Source organism: Pieris rapae, chromosome 22 (genome assembly GCF_905147795.1).
Source record: "Pieris rapae chromosome 22, ilPieRapa1.1, whole genome shotgun sequence".
Taxonomy (NCBI): Eukaryota; Metazoa; Arthropoda; class Insecta; order Lepidoptera; family Pieridae; genus Pieris; species Pieris rapae.
In genome coordinates, this window is record NC_059530.1 from 4,182,045 (window position 1) to 4,209,142 (window position 27,098).

The 27,098-nt window shown below is 32.8% G+C and overlaps 3 protein-coding genes across 4 annotated transcripts; 2 read left to right on the top strand and 1 right to left on the bottom strand.

Moving 5' to 3' along the window:
• Positions 1 to 642: 642 nt before the first annotated feature.
• Positions 643 to 1,798, top strand: LOC110997011 (mediator of RNA polymerase II transcription subunit 7). The gene is made up of 4 exons (XM_022264940.2): positions 643 to 789; positions 870 to 1,082; positions 1,154 to 1,422; positions 1,501 to 1,798. Exons 2-4 carry the CDS (start codon positions 894 to 896, stop codon positions 1,703 to 1,705), a joined length of 663 nt encoding a protein of 220 aa, XP_022120632.1. The 5' UTR covers positions 643 to 789; positions 870 to 893; the 3' UTR covers positions 1,706 to 1,798.
• Positions 1,799 to 2,022: 224 nt separating this feature from the next.
• LOC110997013 (apoptosis inhibitor 5) lies at positions 2,023 to 5,472 on the bottom strand. The gene is made up of 8 exons (XM_022264942.2): positions 5,239 to 5,472; positions 4,993 to 5,154; positions 4,433 to 4,777; positions 4,057 to 4,254; positions 3,712 to 3,906; positions 3,288 to 3,554; positions 2,955 to 3,119; positions 2,023 to 2,765 (listed from the first exon to the last, which is right to left on the bottom strand). Exons 1-8 carry the CDS (start codon positions 5,311 to 5,313, stop codon positions 2,493 to 2,495), a joined length of 1,680 nt encoding a protein of 559 aa, XP_022120634.1. The 5' UTR covers positions 5,314 to 5,472; the 3' UTR covers positions 2,023 to 2,492.
• A 6,932-nt stretch (positions 5,473 to 12,404) lies between these two features.
• LOC110997027 (homeobox protein CHOX-CAD) lies at positions 12,405 to 25,094 on the top strand. 2 transcript variants are annotated; one of them, XM_045633178.1, is made up of 4 exons: positions 12,405 to 12,853; positions 15,363 to 15,377; positions 23,004 to 23,149; positions 24,027 to 25,094. In XM_045633178.1, the coding sequence occupies exons 1-4, from the start codon at positions 12,526 to 12,528 to the stop codon at positions 24,270 to 24,272; spliced, it is 735 nt and encodes a 244-aa protein (XP_045489134.1). In that variant the 5' UTR covers positions 12,405 to 12,525; the 3' UTR covers positions 24,273 to 25,094. The 2 variants fall into 2 exon arrangements, with proteins under 2 accessions (XP_045489134.1, XP_045489135.1); XM_045633179.1 differs by lacking the exon at positions 15,363 to 15,377.
• Positions 25,095 to 27,098: the final 2,004 nt, after the last annotated feature.

Below are 27,098 nucleotides of genomic sequence, written 5' to 3' on the forward strand. Positions count from 1 at the left end.
GGTTTAATTAAGTTATTTAAAATCTTGTCAAACAGGCTATCCTGATAAACGACATAGCTATGTGAAAAGAATACTAACGAAACCTTATTTTTATTATAACATCACCTGTATTTAAATATAAAACTGAGACATTTGCGTGTTACTGGATAAATCTTATGTAAAATGTTTGTCAAACTTTCATTGTACCAAGGAAACGATGCTGGTAAACCACTGTAATAGTACTGAGTTATTTCCTAATTAAATAAGTATTGGATTTAATGGTTTATAAAGCTAATTTCCTTCAAAGAGACATAAAAACATAAAATATACTGCAATTCACCATAATTTTATAGTTATTATATTAATATTATGAGAAAGTTTTTACTCATTACTTTAGTTTAATTGCTGAACTTCTTTTTATAGAACAGGGGGCAAACGGGCAGAAAGCTCTCCTTTATGTTAAGTGATACCGCCGCTCATAGACACTATCGATGCCAGAGTGCTCGCGAGTGCGTTGCCGGCCTTTTAAGAATTGGTTGAGACCTATTAACGACGGTACTAAGATTTAAGGCGCAGCTACTTTATTATTTAACCTATATTTTAACATCACTTGTCCACAGAATATAAATAGTGTGTATAACTGTGAGTCCTTTGTCAACAATAGTCAAGAAGGCGAGTTAAATTTGTAGATGTAAACTCTTGTAGTTTGTGGTATATTTTGTACATCACATTATAAACAAAAATATCATATTATTCAACTTTTCGTTATATATCTATTGCATTTTACCCATAAATAATTTACTTTGTGTTGTAAGTAATGTAATGAGGCGGTATTTAAGTGTTTCATTCACTATGGTGTTCATTTATTCGTTTCGTTAACTTTATTTCAGTATAGCTGATTTATAAATCCCACAATGTCTTCGGAGACGGCTCAAGTCAGTTCGCTGCCTCTTCCTCCAATGCAGTACATTAATTTTTATACAGATGAAAATGTAAGGCGAAATCGTGCACCCTTACCACCAAGACCTATTCATGACACATACTCAATGTTTGGAAACGCATTTAATGCTGATGATACAATTATTCGGTCACTGGAAAGCCAGGTAAATGTACTATTAGGTTGGTGGAAATATTCAATATTTACAATTATTCATATAATATTTAATACTTTCAGGGATTTAGAAGGCTTTATCCTATGCATTTTGAAAGAAGAAGAGAACTGAAAAAACTAAATCACTCATTGCTTGTAAACTTCCTAGATTTATTAGATTTACTAGTGCATTGTCCAGACTCTCCTAAGAGAGCTGAAAAAGTTGAAGATTTAAGTCTTCTATTTATCCATATTCATCATCTCTTAAATGAATTTAGACCACATCAAGCAAGAGAGACCTTAAGAGTTATGATGGAGTTGCAAAAGCGTCAAAGAGTAGAGACTGCTATGAGGTAAATGGAATAATTAAGATATGCCACTGTATGCTTGGCAATATTTATACTCGCATAATAATTTATTAATTCTTTTAGGTTTCAAAAGCATCTTGATAAGGTACAAGATATTCTACAAAATGCTCTGCAAAGTTTACCAGACCAGAATGAAATAGAATCAAACTTTAAAGTACCAACAGAGATTCTCGAACAAATGGAGAACAATCCAAATGAAAGTGCTAATCCTGATCCTTGCTATGAATTAGACTATATTATGTGCAATGTTGTGGATAATATGAGATAATAGCATGTGGAACTAATTTTGTATTTTAAAAATTATTTAAAGTATGTTAATGTTAGTTCATCAGTTTCAAAAATAAATTCAATTACCCATTCATTTTCTTTTGTATTTTTTGAAATTGTTATCAAGTTTAAAAAGATAATAATTAGTAGTTGTTAACATTGAATTGAAAATAATATTCATATTCAATGCTAATATTATAGACTGCTGAAGACTTTATTTAGTTGTTGGTGGACAAAAAGTTAGAAGGATTATTCCATCTATTGTAAATATACACACATGTTTTATTGTTGATTACTTCAAATAAAATAAAACCAAAATTCAAAGTTTGATAGATTTATTTATTAAATTAAAGTTGAAAATCTGAAAAAGATACATTAAAGTTGACAGGAAAACTGCATTCTCAAATGTCTGCTGACCAGGATTAGTATAAAGTAGTTGAATTGAAGATACTACTTACCTTGAGATGTTCTGCAGTCTATGGATGAAGTAAACTTAATATACTTATAGTATGACCAGGAATAGTACAGTGATGATCATATCAATGAAATCGGCAACCACACCTATAAAAAAATTTACCAATACTTATGTATTAGTCAGGCATATACTCACATTCATTCTTATTGCAAAAAGGTTTGCTGCATCCTGAAATGATGGAACTCTGGCTACAATAAAAATCAGAACCCTTTTTCAGCCATTGCCTATATCTGATATTGGCAAACCCTAAGAAATTAAACCTAATATTCACACAAGTCAATGTCAAAGTCAGTTTCTAAGATGTCATTTGTCATTAGTAATTGCGCCTTCTAAATGAAGCACCATTGTTTTGAAAGTCCCGTCTGCCATAACCCCTGCCCCTTCCAGAATTTCCCCCACTAAATCGACCCGTGTTGAATCTTGAACTATATTTCCCTGATGGTGGAGTATACATTTTTATATTTCTATCGCCACTTCTTGAACGCTTTTCGGGTGATTCTTTTTTCTCGCCATTGTCAAATGTAATGGGACGATGTCTTTTTTGTGCACCTGACTCTTTTTCTTCTGCTGGTAAAACTACTTTTTCCTGGAATGCAATAACTTCTATTAGACAATAAGCTTTGTTTTGGTATTTGCCTCTAACTTTATTATAGGATAATTATTGATGATAAAAATTATACATTATTTATAAATGTTTTATCCCCCAATCTACATAAGTTACATATTCTTTTTAAGAGGAAAAAACAAATGAAGAGAATTAGAATAATAACTTTACCTCTTTAGGTCCTTTAGCTGATGCAAATGACAACTGTATTTTGCTCTTGAAACTGGGTGGTGTTCTGAATAGGTCACGAATCAATGTATTAATATTAGAAGTTGTTTTCAAAGCAGCTATCTTCAACTTGTTTTCATCACTGTTAGAATCCTCACCTTTTTTACCCTAAAGTAAAATTATAATTTAATGTTTTTACATATTAACTATGCATACTCATAGATCATATTTTTTTTACAGTTACAGTTTACAGTTCCAAGGATGAGCATTGAACTAGATAATTTTTAAGTGAAAGTGTAACTAAAATGAAACTCAAACTAACTCTGATTTAATTACCTGAGTAACTTCTTTCAACTTTTTAATATATCCCTGTGTCAATCTTGCTGTATACTGTAGGCGGAGGCGTAACGCCTTTAGCCTTGCTGCATCAACACCAATTGCTTCTGGAGATTTTCTACATAATGAATGTAAAGCAAATAATGCACATTCTACATGAGAAAATTGAAGAGAAGGAACTGTCTTATTTTCCTCAGATTTTTCCTTTTCCACATCTTTATCTGTGCTCTCATCTTCTGTTGGTACTGGTGCTTCTGGTAGATACTCCTAAAATATGAAAAAAAGTACATAATTGTTTCTTATTCTTTTTATACATATATATTACATATATACATATATATATTACATATATATAAATCTAATATTTCATTTACTTTTTTATGTTTAGTTACTAGTTATGACCACAACGCTAATAGCAACTTACCAATAAAACATTGTAAACAGTGTTAATTTTCTTTTCAATATCTTCAATATCCCCACAATGTTCAGTAAGTTCTGCAAATATTTTTAATATTTCCAGCTTAGTATCTGTCCCTCCACCTGTTGTAGCAATATTACTCCATTTTGACAGAACATGGTCACAAAAGATATTAACAAACTGAGTTGAATCAACTTGTGCCTGAAACAAATAACATTCTGTCAATATTATCGTATAAAATATTCAAAATATAGGAATAGAATATGTCAACCAATATTTAAAGACTGTAAATGTGATATTTAGTATATTGCCAAAAACATGACAAATCTTAAGTTTGCTTAAAGGGCATACCGTGAACAATGGCAAAGCATGTTGGGAACACTGTATGAGTCTATCAACATATTCCAAATCTTCAGGATGCCAATCATCTGGTGAAAAGGCAAGTGTTGCAATAATTTGTGTCAATTCTTTTTTGCCAGCTGGAGTTTTGCCCAGTCGTGACCAAGCTAGCAAATCCATTATGTGTTCAAATTCTTCAGCTCCAACATCCTAGCAATATAAAGATTATACATTTAACATATTAAAACATTTAAATTTCTGTTTAAATCACATTAGTACCACACAACTTAAGAAGTACTAGAGAATAGTGAATTTGAATTCAATAACTAAGTTTTAGTTGAAAAGCTGAGGTAAACTTACACAAGATGGACTATAACAAAATAAATACCTCTAATATTTTCTTGCCTTCAACAATAATCAGATCCTCTGCCTCTTTATTGATAACTTCTCTTCCCAGTTGTTTAACTTTTGTAGCAAGAAACTTAATACATCTCTCCCTAACAGTCTCATTTGGTACTTCACTATTAGTACTTTGATGAATTTGGGAAAAAATACCAGCCAGAGCACCTAGAGGCTCAATTTTTACTATGGCCAACAGTGAATTAGTGACCACATTGATTTCAGTAGGATCCTCAGATTGCATCAATTGAGCTAATATGTCAGCTATCCTTTGAGTATGTTCCTTGTTACTTTTACACATTATAGGCAACTCTTTGATGGCTTGCTTACGAATCTAAATAGAAAACATCTAATTAATAAAAAAATATTACTATTATTATAATTTATATAGATTTTAATTATTTACGTTAAAATAAACATCTGTGTTGTTTAATTATTTTTAATATCTTTACGCATGCTAAAGTTTGTAAATTTGATATAGTTATAAGGGTTTTTGGTTGGTGGAACATATAATTGAAGTAATTACGGATGGACAGAAGGAAAACATACCGCAACATCGTCATCCTCACATAAATCAAATTGAGCCTCTATAGCTTGCTCAGATAGACTAGGAAAACTGCTAAAAAACTTGGCGATAAACTGTGATGCTAAACGTTTTTCTTTATCGGAGCCTTTGACAGCAGCTAATATTTCCAAATACTCCTTTTCATTCTGAAAATAACATAGTAAGTAACATATTGCTAAAATATTATTATTAAGAATAAAAGTGATTTTGTTTTATACTTTATAGGTTACCTTTGAAATATCATCCTTGGCGTCGGCGAGAACTCCATAATTTTGATATAACTTTTCAATATTATCGGTAGTCATTTTCAATAAACCTTATACGTAATCACGTAATCGTTAATTTACACCCGAAAGCGAGTACAAATAAGATACACACAAATTCCAAAAACTCCTACAAATCTAAAATCAACACGAGTGAATCGAGACATTAACAGCAGTGAACAATGGCCGTTAGCCGTACACGTTTGATTGACGATGCCTTAGCCAGTGTTGCCAACCTAATTTTAACGAATCCACCAATTTTGCAGTCAACCCACTAGAAAACCACTGACATCCACACTAACTAATATTATAAGTGTAAATTTGTTTATTTCTTCTTTCACGCCCAAAGGAAATATAGGATCGATGTGATTTTTATGTCCGCAGATAGGAGGAGGATAGGCAAGCAGCCCGCAAGCACAATTTTTTGTGTTTACCGCTGAAAACACATTTTTTACTGAAGTAAACAGTAGTCTATATCACTCTTTACTTTAGATGGAAAGCATACAGCTAGAATATATTTTTTGACAATAAAAGAACAATATTGTAAATTGAATTATAAAATTAGTTTATTTTCATTACAAAACAACTTATAGAAGACATACAAAATCGTTAAAAATCATCTTCAGCAGAGTCGGTTTCCTCTGCACCTTCTGATTTTAAGTACACTTCTTTCGTTCCTATTTTCTGGACTACAGAATTGGGAATTTGGAAAAGGGCCTACTTATTCTTTGAAAGTCGATGTTGGCTATAAAGACCACTAAAAGTTTAAAACATATTTATAATATAATACAATTATATTAATATACATTTTTGACACATCCTAATTTATATTACATAATATATTAGTTACGTACGTACCTTTGAATTTTGCAAGTGTTTTTTCGATAACCCGTGATTCTTTAAATCTCCGTAATGATTTCTAAATACAGAGTGACATAATTTGCACTTTGCAATTGGACCAGCTGTACTTTCTAGTTTCTACCACTTGCAGCCAGTCCTTTAATTTTGAGTCCCGTAACCTGTTTTGTTTTAAAAATAAACTTAACATTTGTAAACAAACAAGGTTGCTCCGATGCATAGCAAAAAACTAATAAGTATCTGTGTTGTGTATTTCTATTTTTGTGCATGCATACGAAGCGAACACATAGAAATCTCATTAATTCAAATCAAATTTGACCCATTGTACTTACTAATAAAGTCCATAATCAAAATAATTTAAGAAATTGATACGATATGAACTTGTTTCGAGAAATTCCCAAAAATAACCAACGTAATTTTACAGAGTTGCCTACATAATGACAAAATATTCCTGTAAAAGGTAAACGTTTCCGTCTTTTCCTGTAAAGATATCAATCGTGCTAGTGGTTAAATGTCGTAGCATACCACTGAATGAAACAAACTAATCCACTAGCCACTAAAACCAAAATTCGCCCGCTAAAACGTATGTCTACACCACCAGATCTAGTGGAATATCCACTAAGTTACTACTAACTACCTACTACTAACTACTTACTAACACTGGCCTTAGCCTTTGACGAATAGCGTCGGATTTCGGAAATTAGTGATTGGCCGATGGCGTTTGCTTTTTTTTTTGGAGTTTAGTCCCAGGTTTCTCTTTTGTAGCCATCGTTAGTGTTGCCGTATTAGGCAAGGTAAGTTATAGATTAATAGATATCACTTATATTAAAATATCAATATCATTGTAGTGCTTATTTATACATTTATTTTATTATCTTAAGTTGCATATATGTTAGTTCGTTCGTTCGTTAGTTAGTATAGTTCTTTTTTTATAATAGGGGGCAAACGAACCTGCGGAATGCCCAAAAATACAATCATCGCAATAGACACCCATTTTCAGTGCGTGCGTTGTCGAACTTTAAGGATACATCAGGACCACTCGACATGTAGGTATCAACAGAAATTAAGGCCTTCTAATGCGAAGTACTAGGCGTTAAGGTCCCGTAGTCATCGAGCGTAGAGTTGGATGCAAAGAGAGAGCAAGGGAGCTCTGCTTTCTCTTTCGCCGAGTGGGCCACCGAGTCATCCTCCTTTCGCAAGGAAGGTAACGAGGGCTGACAAAAGTTTCCCTGAGTTGGTTTCGCCAATGATTTAAAGGCTGGGGTTCCAGAGGGCAATTTCGCGAGCTTTTCTCCAATACTGCCAATATGTTCCGATTGTGCTTTAAATATTTCACGTTTAAGGGTTCGGGTAGCTGCGTTAAATTTATTTTATGGATAGCTACATCGGGATCCTTTATAGCCATTGCATGAGCCCAGTTTTATAGAGCTCTTGCTTAAGACGGGAAGCCTCTTTACAAAAATGACCGAACCATGGCCGAGATTTGCTACGAATGGCGACCACACAGTATGGGATATAGAGTTCCGTTCCAAGGTAATACTTGTTACCAATATTACGTCAAAGGTCATTTTTTTAAAGGTAATACTTTCTATGTATTCTGTATTAATAGAAATTATGTATTATAATAATAAATCTACTTCAATCTTTGTAAATGGAAAAAAATTCAATCCATATAAAAGATGGGTCCTAAATAATTATACATTGTATTGTGTGTAAAATTTTCAATTCGTCTATGGCAACATTACGTTCAGCTGTCGAAGTCCAATGTTAATAATTTTGTCAATAGATGTCGCACGTGATGCGTCGAACGAATTCCTGAATGTGAATAAAAAAATATAACCGAATGGAACTAAGTAGTGTTGATAAAAATAATAGTATTTTTTTAGAGGACGATTACTCTTTAGGAACGTTACCTACAAATCGTGTCGTACTTCAAATTCAAGATTAAGCTTTTCCTTATTTTTTTCCGAGATCTTGGAGTCTGGACTCACATTGCAAAACTGCGATAACTACTTATCTTATATACAAAAGTTAAATATCAATACATAATTAAAATAAAAAACAGAAAACTTACGGGAGTCATAGTTCTGGTTAAATCTGGTTTCTAAATTTCCCTTAGACACAAAAAACACATAATAAGTAATCAGATGAAAGTGTTTCTTATGATCGCTAATGATCGTATGTACCTACTTAAATCATTCTCCTGATGCGCGTAATATTATTTTTAATTAATTTTTAGGTAAGTAGCAAGCTTGGTTGTTCAACAAGGGCCATATAAAATCAATTCCTCTCAGTTAAGAGACAATCACAAAATAATATATATAGTAGATATAAAATCTATGGTCTAAGTAGCAATAATCTAAAAAAGTTAGTTTCCCGCCATCTATACGTTAAGACATTTGAAACTATGAGACAGATAATGCGCTCCATCAGAACATAGATTCACGATGGCTTTTGTCTTAAGTGTGCATCAGCGGTAAGTAAGGTCACACAGGCAAAATAATTATATAAAACCGTGAGGTTCAGTCAAGATGCCATGAACAGTAGTGTATGTGGACAGTTGTCGATAAATTTTCATATAAATGTGTCGAAACGAAGTATTATGTTAAAATAAAAAAAAAACACCACAAGCGCATGTTTGTATTTATAATTAATTAGAGTCCAATTTGGTTATTTTGACGCAAATCTTTTTTATTGTCTATTGAGCGAACTGACAGAAGACTTGTAATTGTTCGTTTAATTGCAATTGTATGTGTGTTTTTAAAATTTAATAAATATAGTTTTTTAATAAATGTAATTGCGAAAACTTCCTCGTAACCGTTATGAGATTGCAGCATTGGGCTGATTTTTGTGTCACCGCATTTTCTCTTATAGGAGCAGTGTTGGCCTAGTGGCTTCAGCGTGCGACTCTCATACCTGAGGTCGTAGGTTCGATCCCGGGCTGTGCACCAATGGAATTGTACTTGTGTTTGGACTTTTCTTTGTGCGTATTTAACATTTGTTCGAACGGTGAAGGAAAACATCGTGAGGAAACCGGCATGTCTTAGGCCCAAAATTCGACGACGTGTGTCAGGAACTGGAGGCTGATCACCTACTTGCCAAAACTAATAATTTAAAAAATGATCATAAAACAGATTCAGAAATCTGAGGCCAGGACCTAAAGAGGTTGTAGCGCCACTGATTTATTTTTTATTATAATTACCATTACTACCTAGCTTTTGACACATGTCAGTCATTAACGTTTGTTTAATCAGATTACAGAAAACATACGTATAAAAAAGACAATCATTACACAACACACTTAAAATCGGCGTTTAATAAGTGTTTAATTAAATAATATTAATTTGTTGTATGTTTTTAATATTGAATAGGAATTCGTGTAATTTAAATATTTCCCCAGAAATACGTATTATTAATTATTCATAATAACTTAAAAACCGATGTCATACCAAGTTTTATAATTAGATCTATAATTAGATTAAAATAAATAAGGTTTCGTCTAATAATGAGGTCTAACTAAAAATCAATGGAATATTTAAACAATAGTTTTTATTACCTAACAGATGCGTACTTTGGTGCGGAATCTATTGATCTTAACCCAAGATTTGCAGGTAGAAACATCACGAATAACACGTAAACAATAATAGTTAACTTTGAACGATAGTTAATATGAACAGTAAGAACTAAATCATCACTTTTATTAAAACAAAATTAATGTTCCGATAAATCTTGTTTTTTTTCGTTCGGTATTAATCTAATGATTAATTCAGACACTACTGAAGATAACTATCGAACTATCGAAAAGTTTATTCAAAAAAAAGACACAGGCAAATATCGCCCCCTGTTCTAATAAAACAAAGAACCCAAAGAATTTTCTAGAAGTAGAAACTTTTTCTACAGGAGATTAAATTCCCTAGGTTTTTTAGTTATCTTATCATTGTGCCTAGGTGATGTGAACCGGCGCCACCATGGTAATGATGGAGTTGAGCACATCTTCCTCCCAGGAAAAAGTAATAAAAAGAAACAGTTAAATTTAACTATAGATAATCTTTTATCTTTGTTTTCAAGAAAAAGGCATACCGCATAAAAGGACGGAATCGCACTCGCGAGCCCTCTCGCATTCAGAAGGTCAATAGCCCGCGGTATCACTGAACGTCCTGCCCGTTTGCATAAAAAACAATTTTTGGTACTATCACTGAGGCGTAAGTTATATTTATAAAGCATCACGGCAGTGCATAAATGGAGTTTGCTCTGTATCCGCAAATTCGTATTACTATAAAGGAAAACATCTTAAGAAAACTGGTACAAGAGGCGTATTTAAAAATATTTTATAAACAGAAATCTAAGAGTATAGAACCCAGAGGGGTACTGGTATTTTCTTACGGGTTATATAACGAGCTGACCGCTAACCTCCAGTCGTGGAGAGGCACTACAAGAAGAAGCCATATATACTAAAGATTGTAAAGATTACCGCCTGCTTATGTAACACTGCGGTCTGACTACTATAGGAGACTCATGGAGAAGAAAATAAAGACACATATAGTAGATATAAGTAGATACGAGGCGATAAAAAAAATCTCTGGCGCTACAACCTCTTTAGGTCTGAATCTGTTTCATCATCATTTTTTAAGTCTAATAGGCAAGTAGGTGATCAGTGCCTGACACACGTCGACTTTTTGGGTCTAAGACATGTCGGTTTCCTCACGATGTTTTCCTTCACCGTTCGAGCAAATGTTAAATGCGCACATAGAAAGAAAGTCAATTAGTGCACAGCCCGGGATCGAACCTACGACCTCAGGTCTGAGAGTCGCAAGCTGAAGCCACTAGGCCAATACTGCTCTACAACAAGGCGATATCCAGTTTTAATCAATCGGCATGATTACTATTAAAAACCCCTACCCGTATCTACCGTATCAGCCTGAACAGAGAGAAATATTAAAAGCTAAAAAAAATATATATGCATGCTGATGCAATGAATAATAAATAAATACTTTATTTATGACAAAAGGGTTGTGACAAAATCCATATATCGCTAGCCCCACACTACACACATTATTCCGTGGTAGGTACATGTTTAAAACAGTTTAAAAATGTACCTAAAATAAAAATAATAATAATTTTAGTGTTAAAAATTAAGAATGAGTGAACGAGTGAGTATGCGCATTTATTTGAGAGTGTGGCTTAAATTTATTATGATCGAGAGTCATTCCAAGATAATCTTTTATAAGTTTTTTTCTATACATATTTATTTTATCTATATAAACACACGTCCGTCGTTCCAAGGCAGTTTTTGCCGCGCACCATCGCTATGTGGAGCTGGATCCCGACATAAGTATTTCCGTACCAATTCGACTGCAATAAAAGAGCGTACCAATTATTTAAAGGCCGGCAACGCACTTGCGAGCCTTCTGGCCATGGGCGGCGGTATCACTTAACATCAGGTTAGCCACCCCGTTTGCCCCCTATTACCTACTTTAAAAAAAAGAAACTTCATAGGTAGGTATATAGTAGCTTTTTGAAAAGTGGAATAACTGTGTGTGACTAAAATAAATTTTCCGCAGACTTAAAATTGGCCTTTTATTTAAATCATAAATAGTCAAAGGGGGTTATTAATTAACATTTAACAAAATTGTAATTTATGGTCCAAGGAATCCAAATCTAGGTGGTTGAACTAGATAGAACTAGACCTTTTTAACCTAAGAAGATAATTAACCATCTTTGTGAGTAAAACAAAGAAGGTTGCTGAATAAATCACATATAGATATATTATAGAATAAATTATCCATCCATAACACATTTTATTGTCTATCAATAAAACTCTTCAGAAAAATATACCATATATAAAAATATATATCACAAGCTTACATAGTGAATTTATTTAATCTATCATCTTCGTGTTAGATAGATATTTTATTTAATGCAACGAAAGGTTTGGTATCAAACAATTAAAGTATGTCTATTGTAGCTATACATCCAGCTATAATATAAAATTAATCAGTATTAATTAAAGTTCAATTTAAAATTAATGTTAAACGTCACATTTTATTTCTCTTAAATGCATGCATGCAAATGAATCACACCTTGTGCTATTAACGACAATCCCTTTGTGAAGGAAGTTCGAATTTCGAATTCATTACGCGCGGTGTCCATTATTTTTGTTTTAATTAGGTAAATTGTATTGGGGCGCGACTGAGTCATTTTGCGAGGCGGAGACTAAACCGAGCGTTGCGATTGGTCGAAACGCCTCCGCCTTCCGCCCCTCTAGTCACAATCTCGTAGCCGGCTCCGATCGCGGCTCAACGCCTCAGTCAGCGGACGTCCCGCGTTGCTTGCTAATCGAGCAGTGCAGTGTTGTGACAGCCAGTGTATGTGCGATGCTAGGACGGTGATCGAGAAATGGTGAATTACGTTAACCCGCTGGCCATGTACCAAGGCAAGGGCGGGCAGTACGCGAGTGGCTGGTATGGCTGGCAGCACCAGAACTTTGAGGAACAACAGTGGTGTGCGTGGAATGGAGCCCCAACTGAGTGGCCGACGGACCCACATCATTTCAAGCGGGAGCCCGGTGAGAGAGATATGGGGGAGATGCCGTCACCGGCCCGGGGAGACCTGGCAAGCCCAGGAGAAGGTTCCCCCGGTTCCAGACCTTCACAGCCACCGGCCCCACCTCGTTCCCCATATGAATGGATGAAGAAACCGAGCTACCAGTCACAACCTAACCCAGGTATATATTTTTTACAATTTGCAAGATAAAACAAACATTTTATGTACTTCATAACCTACATAGATGCTACCCACATAGTGTAATCGCTTAAACTGTTATTAAAATTGTTACTATGATTCTATAAAATATTTTATTTAATTATTATTATCGTCGGTTTACGCTTTCAATCTATAAAGGAGTTAGGTATAATATGTCACGTATAAATGATTCGTAGGTAATCTATAATATAATCCATAGACAATAAAATAAAAACTTCATTTTCTATAATTTATAACACTGTTCACATACCTACACTACGTTTCAACAATTACATATTGTCATACCAACATATTATTCAAGATTCAAGATATTCAAGACATTAATGTTACCTCAGGTCTTTTCTATATAATTTGTTAGATATACATTTTGGTACCTTGGTTTTGGGCACTATCTGTAATTACCGTCGGTAAGCGCACAGGAGAATATTTTGACCGGGTAAAATTATGCTTACAATACCGTCGGCATAATAAAAACAAAGTGTAAACTTTTATTGTAGCAATAAACAGATTAAAAGTATCGTAAACGTGCAGTTTTGTAATTGTTCTGTATTCTAAGAAATGTCGGATGCGTTTGATGGGATTTATATTGAATACAGTTGATTGGGGCCGGGTAAGGGGTAGTTTGGAAGCATGTTCCTACGTGTTTAGGTTTTAATTATAGACCTATATATGTGCTTTACTAAAAATTATAGTGGAGGCATTTGTATGTGTAAACGATATTACAACTGATCCGGTCAATCATTCTAGAATTTTTAGTGGTACATAAAGAATTTATTTATTAATAAATTATTTTCATTGTTAGTTACTTCCTTGTTAATGGATTGTAGATATATATACTATTTAAAACGACATCTTATAAATGGCTTTGAAATTTTGAAATATTGAAATAACTTCAAATTGTATGTGAAACTCAAATAATACATAGAAATTCAACTTATAGGTACGTATTGATATACTTTCAGTTTTACATATAAGTAGGTAGATATATAATAGTATTAATAAATACTAATAAAATTAGGTTAAACGCGGTTAAGTTACCTACAATTTAGAAATTAGTTGACATAATATTATATAAGTAAAATGCACGAGTGAGAATAGGTATTACGGATTTAGATTTATTAAACTGTGTTTATTCAGTGGTTATATGCGAAGTCTGGCACAGCGTTATTTTTTATATATAATTATGATTTATATTTTCTGTGATACACGCGACAATTAAACGCGACAAACAAAATACATAATTAAGCATTCTCAGTTGACGGCCTGTTTATTTAAATACCAAAATTCTGGATATCCATATATGCAATATGAAATAAAAGTATATAGTGGAATGGAATAACTTTCCTGGATTTGGTTAGATATTTACCGTTAAGATGATCCCGGATATCCAAAATTCGCCCAATTTGCAGGTCCGCAGGTATATCATGGAATACAGTATAGTGCTTAGAGTATTAAGCCAGAATTGGCTTAATACTCTAAGGTATAGTGAGACAGATATAAACTATGTTTAACTGTCATTAACGTTACTATACGGGCCTAAGTTTTAGACGCACCTTATAATGTTGTATTAATATTATTAGTATGATGTTTTAACATCCACTATATATATAATACATACATCCACAAACTGGCAACTAAGATGCATGATACATCAATTTAGATTATGTCAATATCTTCGCTTGTATGCGTTCAAGTACAAAACATAAATATGTATATTCAGTCAATACAGTATGAAAAAAATATCGTGGAAAATAATAAAACAAATAGGAAATAAAATCTATATATTACATATTTTTTTTATAGTTCGTGACCTTGCGATGGTCATATAGCCAAACCGTTAATGATGTCCAGGTTTTGCATCGGCTGCGTGACAAATTGCAATTATTTGGTTCTTTGTAAGTCTCGATTATAATTGCGCACTGTTACCGAGTTATCTATAACAGCTAGATGTAATGAAGTATTTATTTTTAAGTCTACCTACTACATTCTAGGCTATTTATTAGGTTTTTTTTAGGTTATTTTTTAGTATTTTTATCACTTTTGCCTGTTTGAAAAACCATACTAGGTTGAATATTTTTTTATGGCAAAAGAGTTTGAATGTTTTATGTAAGTAGATTTTAATTTATAAAGAATGTAGGTTACTATATAATTAAAATCGCAACTTTGACATGTCAATTGTCATTTAGAAAAATTTGCCAAGGGATAGTTTCTTATACACATCACTTATTTAATTAATTGTATTTGTCACAATATAGTATATGAATGTATAAATTTAATGTTGCCATTAAAACCTTTAAACAGTAATTAATGTTGAAATTTTTCCCGCGTTACTAAAAATATTGCGTTTAATTCACAATTAATTGATACAGTTAATAATATTTTTAATTGTAATTGAAGCAAACCAGACCATGAAATTAATATAAAAATTAATTAATTATTTATTTATTTTTCATGTACGCTCAATGACGAAGGAATGTTAATAGTCGGTACGTACATACCTTTATTGATGTATTTATATAAATCATTAAATTATAATAAAGATTTTAGTAGTAGTCACATAAATTTCCTCAATATAAAAAAAATTCCCTAATGACTATATAACAACTTCAATCGAAAATAAAAACAAAATTGATTTATAGGCCTGCAGAACATAACAAACACATTTTCATACTTAACATGATTTGACATTAGTTTGTTACACAGGGATTGTCCTATGGTGTTTTCGAAAACATATTTCTTTACAAAATCTCTCTTCGGTCGGTCATGTGTGATCGTGGTCAGCAAGGACACATCTTGAGCGAACTATCAGTTTCCACCAGTTTCTATCCAGAGCCTCTTATAACAATGTACCTATCTATAGTTTTAAGGACGATGAGTCTTTTAATTGTTCGGTTTGGTTAGTGAACGTAATCTTTTGAATTTAGTGTTACCAACCACAGTTTCTCCAAGTTCTTAATGTCTCTGCGCAATGTATTACAAAAATCTATAAACACTAGTATAATCCTAGATTCATCATAATCTTAATCTAATCATAATCTATTGCAACATAATTTTAAATCTTAAATTCCATACAACATTCCAACATTCAACAATAACATTATTCTATGCTTAGCTGTAACGTCTGCCTAGGGAGATGGTATGGTGTGAACAATTAATCCGGGAAACTGCGGGATGGAAGGGGATAGCCCCCGGCGACAATCACGGGAAATGGCGCCCGCGGGAATCGAACAAGTTAAATCTTTGCCAACTTTGTCCGGAACTGTAATTGTACTTAGCTTGTCTTATTTAGTGCACTCTGCAGTTCATGACTATTATTTAAGGGGGAATTAAATTGATCGAGAATTCCGATATCAATTGTGAATACATATGGAAGTGTAGGTTGTTGAATTGGGTACAGTATAGACATATATAAATACAGTCGTTGTTGAAATTTTGATATATTTTATGATAATAATTTTCGTATCTAAAATTCTTTCACTTTGTCCAGTTCCATCAAGTTATCTGAAATAGTAGGTACCTACAAAAATATACTTTATTAGTTTAAATATGGAACCTAGTAAATTAGAAGGTATCAATTTTAAATTCGAATTCTAATTCAGATACCTATTTAAAACACACAGGCAATAGTGAAAATACGGAATTTGATAATTTTAAATTTCAAATTCTAATTTAGATGGCATTCTTGAAACACAATTAAGCAAACTGCAATAAAAATACTAAATCTTTTTAAAATAAATATTTTTTTATATGGAGTCTTGCTAATACACAATTCAATACTACATGTTTGTCAAGCCATTGTCTGTCACAATAGTCTAGCACTATGTCTATTTATTCAAATTGTTTGCCCGTCTCAAGGAAATTCTCTGTTCAGCCAATGAAATGACGATCCATCAATACTGGAATGATACTAACAACTCTAAAAGAGATTTCCGAGTGAGGGTGAAATACAAAATTCTTTCATTCTTTTTTAAGTTGCTGTATAATGTATTACCAACGATGCTTAAATAAATCATGAAAACGGATCTCTCGCTACGGCTATTAATTATATAATATCTGGTTTATGTCCGCTAAACGTTTCATTTAACCCTTAAAAATCTGGTTTAATTTTGTATCGTATTCTGTGCCAAATCGTTTTTTTTATACACAGACGCAAGCTCTAAGTGCAAGCGGTAGGTACCTATGTGATCGCTAGAGATAGTTCTCTAGTTTCGGACACCAACTGTTAATAATAAAAGAATATTCGGGACTACTGCTAAACCTTTAATTTCACACTTAAAAGCCTTTTTTAGTTTTAAAAATTCTAAGTTGCGCTACTTAAGGTTTCAATACAAACATGTATTCTTTGTTGTACATAAACTAATTTGTTCCCACTCACTAATAATATATCTGTATTGTACCAAAGCTGTCATCCACTATTGATTTACAATAGAAAATAATGTCAGTTACGCAGTGGGTAGTCTACGGTAGTAAACAGTAGATCACACCAAGCTTATTTTTCCATCAATCGTCTTCGTTATTTGTCGTTATTAGTTTCGCACTCAAATCTTTTGTCGTTCAATCACAAAAATATCTCTTACAAAAGATGGCTGGAGTTGGGCAATAATTACTTTTAATTATAAGCTTAAAAGAAGGGATAAATAATAATTTGGATTGATTAGTTTTTAAGTATTGGTACTATACAAATCAATGTTACATTCAAATGCAATGTTAAGTGTAACTCATTAAACTGCCGTGTATATTTACCTACTATAGGTACTGTATTTATACAGGTTTAGTTAGTCACGTCGCCATTAGCCATTTTATTATAACACACATAGGACCTACGCGAGCTCCTAGTGCAAGTACTAGTGCGTCATGGGTAAAGGAGTTCAAAGCTCACTTTAACTCGTTGCGCTGTCGCATACGCTGGCCATATATGGACCGTATGTTGCAGCCGACACCGACTGCATTGTGCTCTACAGCAGTCGGTCTTGGTCATGCGGACATGAGGTCCGTCTATGGCCAGCGTTAGGTACATTAAAATAATTAGGCACATAGAACGAAATGTTACAACCTGCTAGTGCTTAGAACGTTTCTAGAGAACGCTCGAAAGACAATCTTAGGTTTAATTCATTTAATTAAAATTTACACAAGGTACAGACATTAATTTGCTGTCTTAATGACGCTTTAGGGACACAATAAAAAAATTATAATTGGATTGAATGTTATAAATCAGTATATGACGGTAAAGTACCGCAGCCCAACAATAACTTCCTTCTCTACATCTGAAAACTATATATAAACGATTTTTGAATGATTTAGACTTTTATATATAAATGTAATAATACCTAAAATATTATTAATGTGGAAACTGAGAAACTGATAATTGGCCTAATATTATATAATATTGATCCCTTTTTAGCTGTAAGTTTCCCTAAAATTGTAAAATAAAATAAGATAAAAAAATATAGGTAGGTATATAGTTATAATAAATATACACGGATAAAACTCGAATAGGTTTTTAATGACTAATGATGATTGAGATCTGAGTTCATCGGCATATGCTTAAAATATCTCGTACAGACCGCATACGAAATAAAACCGTGCTGGAGGGAATGCATAAGAACAAAGAAGTGCTTATGACGATAAGAAAAGGAATTTCAATATATCGGACACGTTTTACGTAACCCCAAAAAGGAGCTCCTTTAACTAATCATACACCCTGGCCGCAGACGTACGTCCTGGTTGATAAACTTAAGACAATTGTTTGGTCAAGGCACCAAGTCGTTTAGAAGCGCGGCATGCAAAATTAAAATAGCCATTATGATCGGCAACCTTCGCAAGGAGATGATAAGAAGAAGAATGACTACTAATCTAGTGCTTAGAAAAGCACGAGTATATTTAAATTATATACTAAATCATTCTACATACTCTATCAATACAGAAGGAAATCGAAAACACTTAGATTAAAGATTTCCACTTCGTTATCACTATCAGTGACCGCGCCTCGTCCATCAAAAACGTATTACAGGCTTACAAGGAGGTATGAGATAGTGCACCTCAAAAAGACCGCTATCTTATCACGATTATTTATTTGGACTTTACCGACAAAGCTGTTACATCCGAACATTATGTTCGACAAGCGATTTGCGTATTATTTCTCAATTAACGACTTCATAGAATTTTGCATGAATGAACCTTATCGATTGGTCTATTATCTTGAGTGGACCGCATTACATTTGCAACAAATTTTATATAATATATAAAGAATGTATAGAAAGACATGAACGTATTATATCATTAACAGTTTTTGAAACAGAAAAATCATTTATTCATATAGGTAACATAATGAACACTTATGAACGTCAAAAAAAAAAGAAATATTCATTAAATGATTCTTTTCTACATTTACTGCCAGTTCTTAAATAAAGGGCGTAGAAGTGAAGAGAAGAACTGGCAATAACCTCTCCGCCACTATTTTTAGTCACCAAGTTTTTTTACATAATGTTTGTAAGGAGCTGCAACCATTACACCATGTTCCATATGACATCTTGAGTAATAATTATCAATAATAATTGAATAATGTTGTACCACTCAGGCCCCGAGTAAACACCTCGTTCCCATATGCATATTTATATTATATGCATGAAAGGCGCAAAATTGTCAGTCATTAGGATCTAAAGATAATTGGTTTAGGAACAATAAGAGAGGTTAGACTGATGTAGGTCTTTACCATACGTCGTGTAAATATTCATTTAAAATATACAAATTGAGGGCGTAATTAATAATAATTGGCAAGCAGGTAATCAAAATCATAATGAGTCTAGCATAACACGAGCGAGAAAAATGTAAGCAAGTTATGGTCATCCAAATTAAAATATTATAGATTGATGAAAATTTATGAAAAGACCAATATGAACCAATCAAATACTAAGATTATTATTTCAGCCAGTAGGTATCATGTTGGTCGTTGGCTGCAATCGAATTTCCTGTCAGTTTATCTCCAGCAGGCCGCGTTTTGCACGTGGGTCTCTTCCTTAAAACCTTTTCCTCCCAATAATAAAATTTCACTCTACCAATTGTAATATTGAACAGCGTCTAAAATTCGCGACGCGCTATTCCGCCGCCATATTTAATATCGGACCGTGTTATTTTATTATTCAATTAATCCTCTATGTATTTAAAATAGAATTCTTATTCTATAAATATAGTTTAACATAAAGTAGGTTATACAATGCTATTAATGTTTCATGCATACAATATGTATTTAGAACATATTTAGCAATAATATAAAGCTAAAGAACTAAGTTACTAACAAAATCACGATTGCAATTCGTAAGAGCGAAAGATATTTTAAATATGGAGTGTTCATTTTTGAATTCGGAATAGTAAAATGGCGGCTGAGATGAGGTCTGGGGCCACTTTATCTAAGCGTATATTTGCCTGTGATAAGACAGTTCTATCCGCCCCAGGCCGACGCCCGCCCGCAATGTTTGTATACAAATATTTTCTCTGATTCAAATGATAACTGTTTTGCTATTATTATAGATATAGCAGAATTTATGTACTACATATAATAAGTAATCGGCTTAGCGTCAAATTTCAGCAAGTTTACATTTTGAAATGCATTCCCTAAGTATCAAATAGCAATGTTTTGTCTTTGTCACTCTCGTGTCAGTCGTCGTAATAAGTGTGACACACATACCCTCATTTATGACTTATGAATTAGTTTTATGCAATGAGATTGTTTAAAGTTAGAAAAACCGCTATTCGTTTTAAAAACGTTGCCTTTTTGAACGGTACTTAAATCATTAAATATTAAGATTGGCGAAATATAATTAAAGTTTTATAAAGATAACTATAAAAACAAATGTACATCAGGCGAAATACGAAATTCCATCCGTATCACCTCGTCCATCGCTTCACAATTGAGTGTTATTGCAGATTTTGGGTATGTGAAAGCTGTCACTATAGTATTTCCACTCAGGTCCTTCAAGGAAAGAGTGTACCTAACTTTAAAAGACTGGCATTGAGAGCGTCCATGACATTTAACATCAAAGGAGGCTTTTTTTATTGATAAAGTTAACCAACGCTCGGCCCACTGATACATTGGTAAAAACAAACACAAAATAAAATTTTTAATGTGAGAAGCACTTAGAGGCAAACATGATATGAGGCTTCTTCCTATTATTCCCGTCAGTCAAGACAATTAATTTATTATCATACTCCAAAACTTTTCAAATTTTGATGTAAAGTGGGGAATGGTATTAAAACAAACTATAACAAAATGAGATTTATTGTCGTCCCAATGTACCATTCACTTGACCGAACTTTGAAGTTGAAGAAACCTTTTGGAATTATTATTAAATTTTCGATTTCGAATGTCAATGGACTATATTTAATTTTTTTTGTATATATAGCTGTAATGCATCGTTATACAGTTGCTATATTATTTATAGGCTAAAAAAATATTTTTTCTACAAATTTAGATTGATTAATATGGTAATGCACCGAGTCTATCCTCGGTTACCTTAAAAATTAACACCTTCCATCAAAACCTCATCTTTATATAGACAGAGCGCATATTCATTTTGTTTGCATCCCCAACAGGAAATTTATTTTGTCATTTTAAGTTTGAACGTGTTTAATTTAAAAACGTAATTTCTGACTTTGATTATAAGAAGCTGTTTTTGACGGCCTTAAATTTGAAATAACTTAGTTTATTTATTTTATATCTGTCGTGAAAAAGCATTGGGTATGGGGAACTCAATTCACACCAGAATATCTGCTATACAGAGACTGGGTGACCTGTAAAACCAGCTCGAGGAGTTCTACCAGAGGCTCCGGGGTCGCTCACGCATTCTTCTGAGCTTTGAAAAAGCTTACATCAAAATATCGACTACCTTATACGCGCTAAGTAATAAATTTATAAACAATTTACCTTAGTCATATACAAGTCAAAACCGTATATGACTAAGGTAAACCGTTTACGACTACATCGACCAAAGTCAAAGGTCCAGGCCGTTTTATGTACTTAATAATAACGTAATCGGCTGTAACGACTATCGGTTTTTACGACCAAATATGAGTTGTGCCTCCGATGTCGTTCAAACAGATTTTGACGTTGAAAGCGACCAAATTCAAATATATTTTTAATTGTATTTGAATATGTTTTTATCTAATTCTCGCATGCTTTACTAGAAAATACCTATAGGCTTTAACGCTAACTTATAACCAAATGACTTAACATACGTTGGCAGAATACTCCATGTTACATCAGTAGAAGAAACTGTTTTCCTAATTAAAGCGACTTTGATAAAAGAATTTCACAGTATAACTGCGTAGTATATCTGTCTCTAAGCAATCATTACACAATTGTTTTAAATTCCACATTTCTGTCGTATGTGACAAACATAATTTATGAAGTTCCTAATACCGAGATAAGAATTATTTACACACTCCGAGTACACAGGCACCTCGTGTCAACAGATCTACCTATCTTGATTTTACACGTTGAGAAATCAACAGATAAAAAATGTAAATAGAAATTAACATTTTACTGAAAATATTCACGAATTTCCAAAGAGTTTTTTGTCTGTACACGAGCAATAACTCTTTGTTATTGGCTTGAGTGTATTTTGTTTAGCCTAATTATTTTATCTATTGTATTATCTATTAAATTAATTGTAGATATTTAATATCAAAGTGGATATAACTGTGTTAATTCACTTCCAATAATGTCGACTCGAATTTTTTAAACTTTCTGATATTTGGCATTTTTTAACTAACTTCTCTGGTGTGGTCCACGTTGATCCTTTACTAAGCTCCTGCGGTGTCTCTGTAGTCTACTTGGATTCATCTTATCGGATTCCTTCTACAGAACGATGTCTCCTTAGTTTTGTCTATGGTATAAATAGTCAATAAACATCAAATAGATAAAATAATTTAGGAATTGTTTTATCTCCATTAATATGAAAATTATAAGAGAACACGCGTTTTAAACACACAAAAATTTATCTAAATATATAAGTACACACATTTAAACTCACAAATATGAATATAACAAAAATTAAGCGAAGTGTAAATAATACCTAAAATTATGCAATAAGTACTTATCAAATCTTTTGTTACAGGCAAGACAAGAACAAAGGACAAGTATAGAGTGGTATACAGTGATCATCAGCGGTTAGAATTGGAGAAGGAGTTTCACTACAGCAGATATATCACCATCAGGCGAAAGGCAGAGTTAGCTGTCAGCCTTGGACTTTCTGAACGACAGGTAAGCCCGCAATTTTAAAAGTAGAGGAATTTGATCTCTATGATATTTTGAACTACCTGCAGCAGTTCAAAGTAGGATCTAGATGAGCGAATATGATATTTACGATTTGTTTATACGGTTCATATTTCATTGATGCTGTGACAAAAATCGAACTATGGACGATGTATTGAGGATTCTTGAGGGCGTGCAAATCTGTTTATATACATAGGTGCTCAATCAATAATAAACCTATAGTATTTAGAAATAAGGTCAAATATAATATATAAATAATTTTATACATTACGATAAATTATATAGCATTGCTATTTATTTTACATGTAAATTAATTTTCAGTCTTTCTTTGTATTGTTACATCTTACTATATATATATATTTATTTAAAATAAACAATAACATGATAATTAATTTAAATGTAAAATAAATTGGACTCCAAACCCACCTGAAGTTGCAGCGCCACTAGTTTTTTAAAAGATTTTCCGGCGATATGTAAACAAATTCTTTGAATGACTTTCTAAAAGTTAGAAGCGCCAAATCTCTATTGTCAATAAAAGTTTTAAACGAAAATGTGGTGTCGTTATAAGAATTGCGGAACTTGAGTGACTACCGTAGTTAAACTTTACCTAGTATTTGTTCTTCTTTCGTCTGCTTATCTTCGTTATTCTTCTACACTTCGTTACATTACAATATAAAAATACACACAATTAAATGGATAGGAAACTGGCTTACTCGCACTCGAAATATGCCTTACCTAAAAACTTTTTGGTATGAATATCCGACCGGATTAATACGGGGCGTTTAGGTAGTTTAAAGTCGTGCCTAAAATAATAATAAAAAATATTACATAGACAACATTATATTCATTTACAACGTTGTTACAGGTAAAAATATGGTTCCAAAACCGTCGCGCTAAAGAAAGAAAACAAGTCAAGAAACGCGAGGAGGTTGTGATGAAAGAGAAGGGCGATCACGCCTCACTCCAACACGCGCAATTACACCACGCCACAATGTTGCATCACCAACAGATGATGAACGGCATGATGCACCATCACCACTACCATCAAGGCGTCCTTCAGGGCGTGCCTGAGCCGCTGGTGCCAAGCGTTGCACCCGTCCCCTTGCTGTGACCGCAATGTGAAGATTACGGTGTTTTTGACACTTATCAGTGACAATTGACCAGTGAAAGCCCATGGGCGTTGTGCTTTAAATTCCTCTTATAAAGTGATAAACGTAGTGCAATATTCTCACCGTCTGCTCGTGAGTATATACTCTCTGAGGTTCAGGCTTTTCGTTAGTTCCGTTCCCTCATCATTTAATAGCTCATCACGAATTAACGGAAGAGCCTGCGTCTCATAGATGGACCATCACAGCCTTTTATAGCTTATTATGTGCCTGAACGGTTTCGCCTTACGGCTGTCTTGAGCCAGTTAGATAAGCGTTTAATTTAATGTTCCATTGTAAATATAGAAATATATTTTTTATATAATACATAAGTATGACCTATTGCTTCTCAGTGGCACTTTTGTTTCCCGCTTTAATAAATTACAGAGCTTTCTAGAATCTCTTTGAAAATGTATTCAAAATTAAAAAGCATTATTGGCATTGAGAATTTGCGTTTGAGATTATCTTAGTTATAATTGTAAATATGATTTATTTAGACTGGATACATTGCTTAGCCGTCGGTTAAGTTAATAAAATGTATTAATATAAATAATTTATTCATCAATTTGATGTCAATGTTTTGGTACAGTGGTACAGTGTTGGTACAATAGACGAGCGTAATGCAAACGACACTTACGTAACGCAAAATTACGCTTGTCTGCGTCTTTAATGTTCATGATAATGTTTCCTAGACATTGTATAGTGTATGTTAATATTGTTTGGAAACTAATGTAAGAAGCACCTACACGAATCACATTTGATATACTAAATAAATTCATGTTATTCAATAGTGTTTATATTTTTTTCCCACACATTTTTCTTTAATCAAAGGCCTATTTATTATTCACCATACCATATACAATGCATCTAGTATATGAAGCGATCTATTCTAAAATACGTGACAATTATGGTGAAAAATGTTACACTCCAAGTTTAGATTTTACATGTCTTTTACCTATCAGATAGGTTCTTAACAAAGCTTATTTTATATTTATCACTACCGAATATATCAAGCTCTGCATAATTAGTGTTTATTCTGTTATATGAGCGAAGAATTTGAACTAGAGGTGCCTGAATTTGAGGTTTTTTTTTTGCATACGGATAGGAAAACTTCAGCTGAACGAATAAGGAACGACAATGTTAATTTTCTGTAAAAGGCTACTGTGACTATGAGAAATTTTCTTAAATATTCTGTCGTAATTAAACAAAAGAATAAATACTAAAAACAAATGTCGAAGAAGGTATTTGAATTCTAATTCTTCTTGATTTCATTATTGTCACTCTTTATTTCCAAATATATCGGTTTCATAGTTAAATGAACTTAAAAAAATATAAATCTATTTATATCCTGCTCAAGTATTTTTTTATTTAAATTATTATAAATACTTAGTCAAATGTAACATATGAAATGAAATCTATCAGCAATGAAATCGAGTCTTTACGATATGGCGTAAATATCGCATTCAATCTTCTTGTTTATAAAAAGTATCAGTCTGTAGCCAGTAAGTACGATATAGGAGTATTTCAATGAAATTTAAATATGGAGTAGGCCAACCAAAGTAAAAAAAAATATATAGGAATAAAGAATCTCTATTCTCTATACACACAACATTTATATTTAGAAAAGCCTAGTCTATAGTTTACTGCTTTCATAAACAAATGTTAACGTGTCAAAAAAATCAGAAGACGGACGGTTGGCGGAATGGCATCGGAAGTATTTTTTAAATGAGGCGTAAATCATCGGTGCAGAAATTAGATAATAGACGAAGGATTTGGTTTGGTTAATTATGTAAGTAAGATGTGAAGACATATAAACACCAAAAATCCTTCATATCAACATTTTTTTATACCAAATGAAACAATTTCGTATGAATTACAAACGTTATATTTACTAATAAAAGAACGTATTTTATTTTTTTGTCGTTGTATGTACAATTTTATTTTTGTCCATAAAAATGTCGAAATAGTACAATACTAACCGGGAAGCCAAGCAAACCTACGAAAAATAAAACATGCGAAACATTATTTTATCTCATTTTTACGCATTAGGATCACGTAAGGGAAAACGAGATGAACATATTTTAGCGCGATTCCTAAGATTCTTGTTATGTGGTGCTTGTCACATTGCGCATCATATTTAATAGTGTGAATAATTTTGAGATAATCATAAAATATTCCCAATACTTTCAGTAGGAAATTACAGTACAGTTACAATAATAATTTAGTAAAAACCCTATATTTGTATAAATGTAATAACACTAACCACTTCTAGCACTTTAGCTGTATTCCAATAATGTTATTGATTTAAAAAAATGTTTATATATCTATCTAATCAAGGTGCGGGACAATTTAAAATATTTTCTTATAGCTTCTAAGAGACTTTTTTCTAGAGTACTTGAGTAAATATAATTATGATGAAAGAATTTTTAAATCATTATATATATAAACTATTTCAACTACTAAATAGCATCGGTAATAGTATATCCAATACATAGTACCTACAAATTCGATCGATAGTAAAATAAATAGTGATATGTGTGAGGGAGCGAGAAAGAAGATATAATAGGTCTTTTATTTCAGACCCTAGCTACATTGTTGTTGAATGTTCTATTATTATCTAAGTGATTATTCTTTTCGTTCTGGTGGAATGCGAGAGCGTCCCTGGAGCTTCTGTAACGCGGGTTTTTAGGAACTACTCGAGGTGATTTTAGTTGGCATTGTTATCCTGTCTCTGAATAGCAGAGATTCATTACTATCACAGGCAGGGGATGCTTATGCATTTCCACCTCGGG

What these genes read in the sequence shown, in the direction of transcription:
- LOC110997013 (XM_022264942.2), bottom strand. Translation starts at nt 5,313, where the DNA reads ATGACTACCGATAATATTGAAAAGTTATATCAAAATTATGGAGTTCTC. An exon ending in CTGTTTACAATGTTTTATTG is followed by an intron (nt 3,555 to 3,711) that starts GTAAGTTGCTAT and finishes TTCATATTTTAG; the next exon opens with GAGTATCTACCAGAAGCACC. An exon ending in AGTTGAAAGAAGTTACTCAG is followed by an intron (nt 3,120 to 3,287) that starts GTAATTAAATCA and finishes ATTTTACTTTAG; the next exon opens with GGTAAAAAAGGTGAGGATTC.
- LOC110997027 (XM_045633178.1), top strand. Translation starts at nt 12,526, where the DNA reads ATGGTGAATTACGTTAACCCGCTGGCCATGTACCAAGGCAAGGGCGGG. An exon ending in TTGGACTTTCTGAACGACAG is followed by an intron (nt 23,150 to 24,026) that starts GTAAGCCCGCAA and finishes ACGTTGTTACAG; the next exon opens with GTAAAAATATGGTTCCAAAA.
- LOC110997011 (XM_022264940.2), top strand. Translation starts at nt 894, where the DNA reads ATGTCTTCGGAGACGGCTCAAGTCAGTTCGCTGCCTCTTCCTCCAATG. An exon ending in TTCGGTCACTGGAAAGCCAG is followed by an intron (nt 1,083 to 1,153) that starts GTAAATGTACTA and finishes TAATACTTTCAG; the next exon opens with GGATTTAGAAGGCTTTATCC. An exon ending in AGAGTAGAGACTGCTATGAG is followed by an intron (nt 1,423 to 1,500) that starts GTAAATGGAATA and finishes TAATTCTTTTAG; the next exon opens with GTTTCAAAAGCATCTTGATA.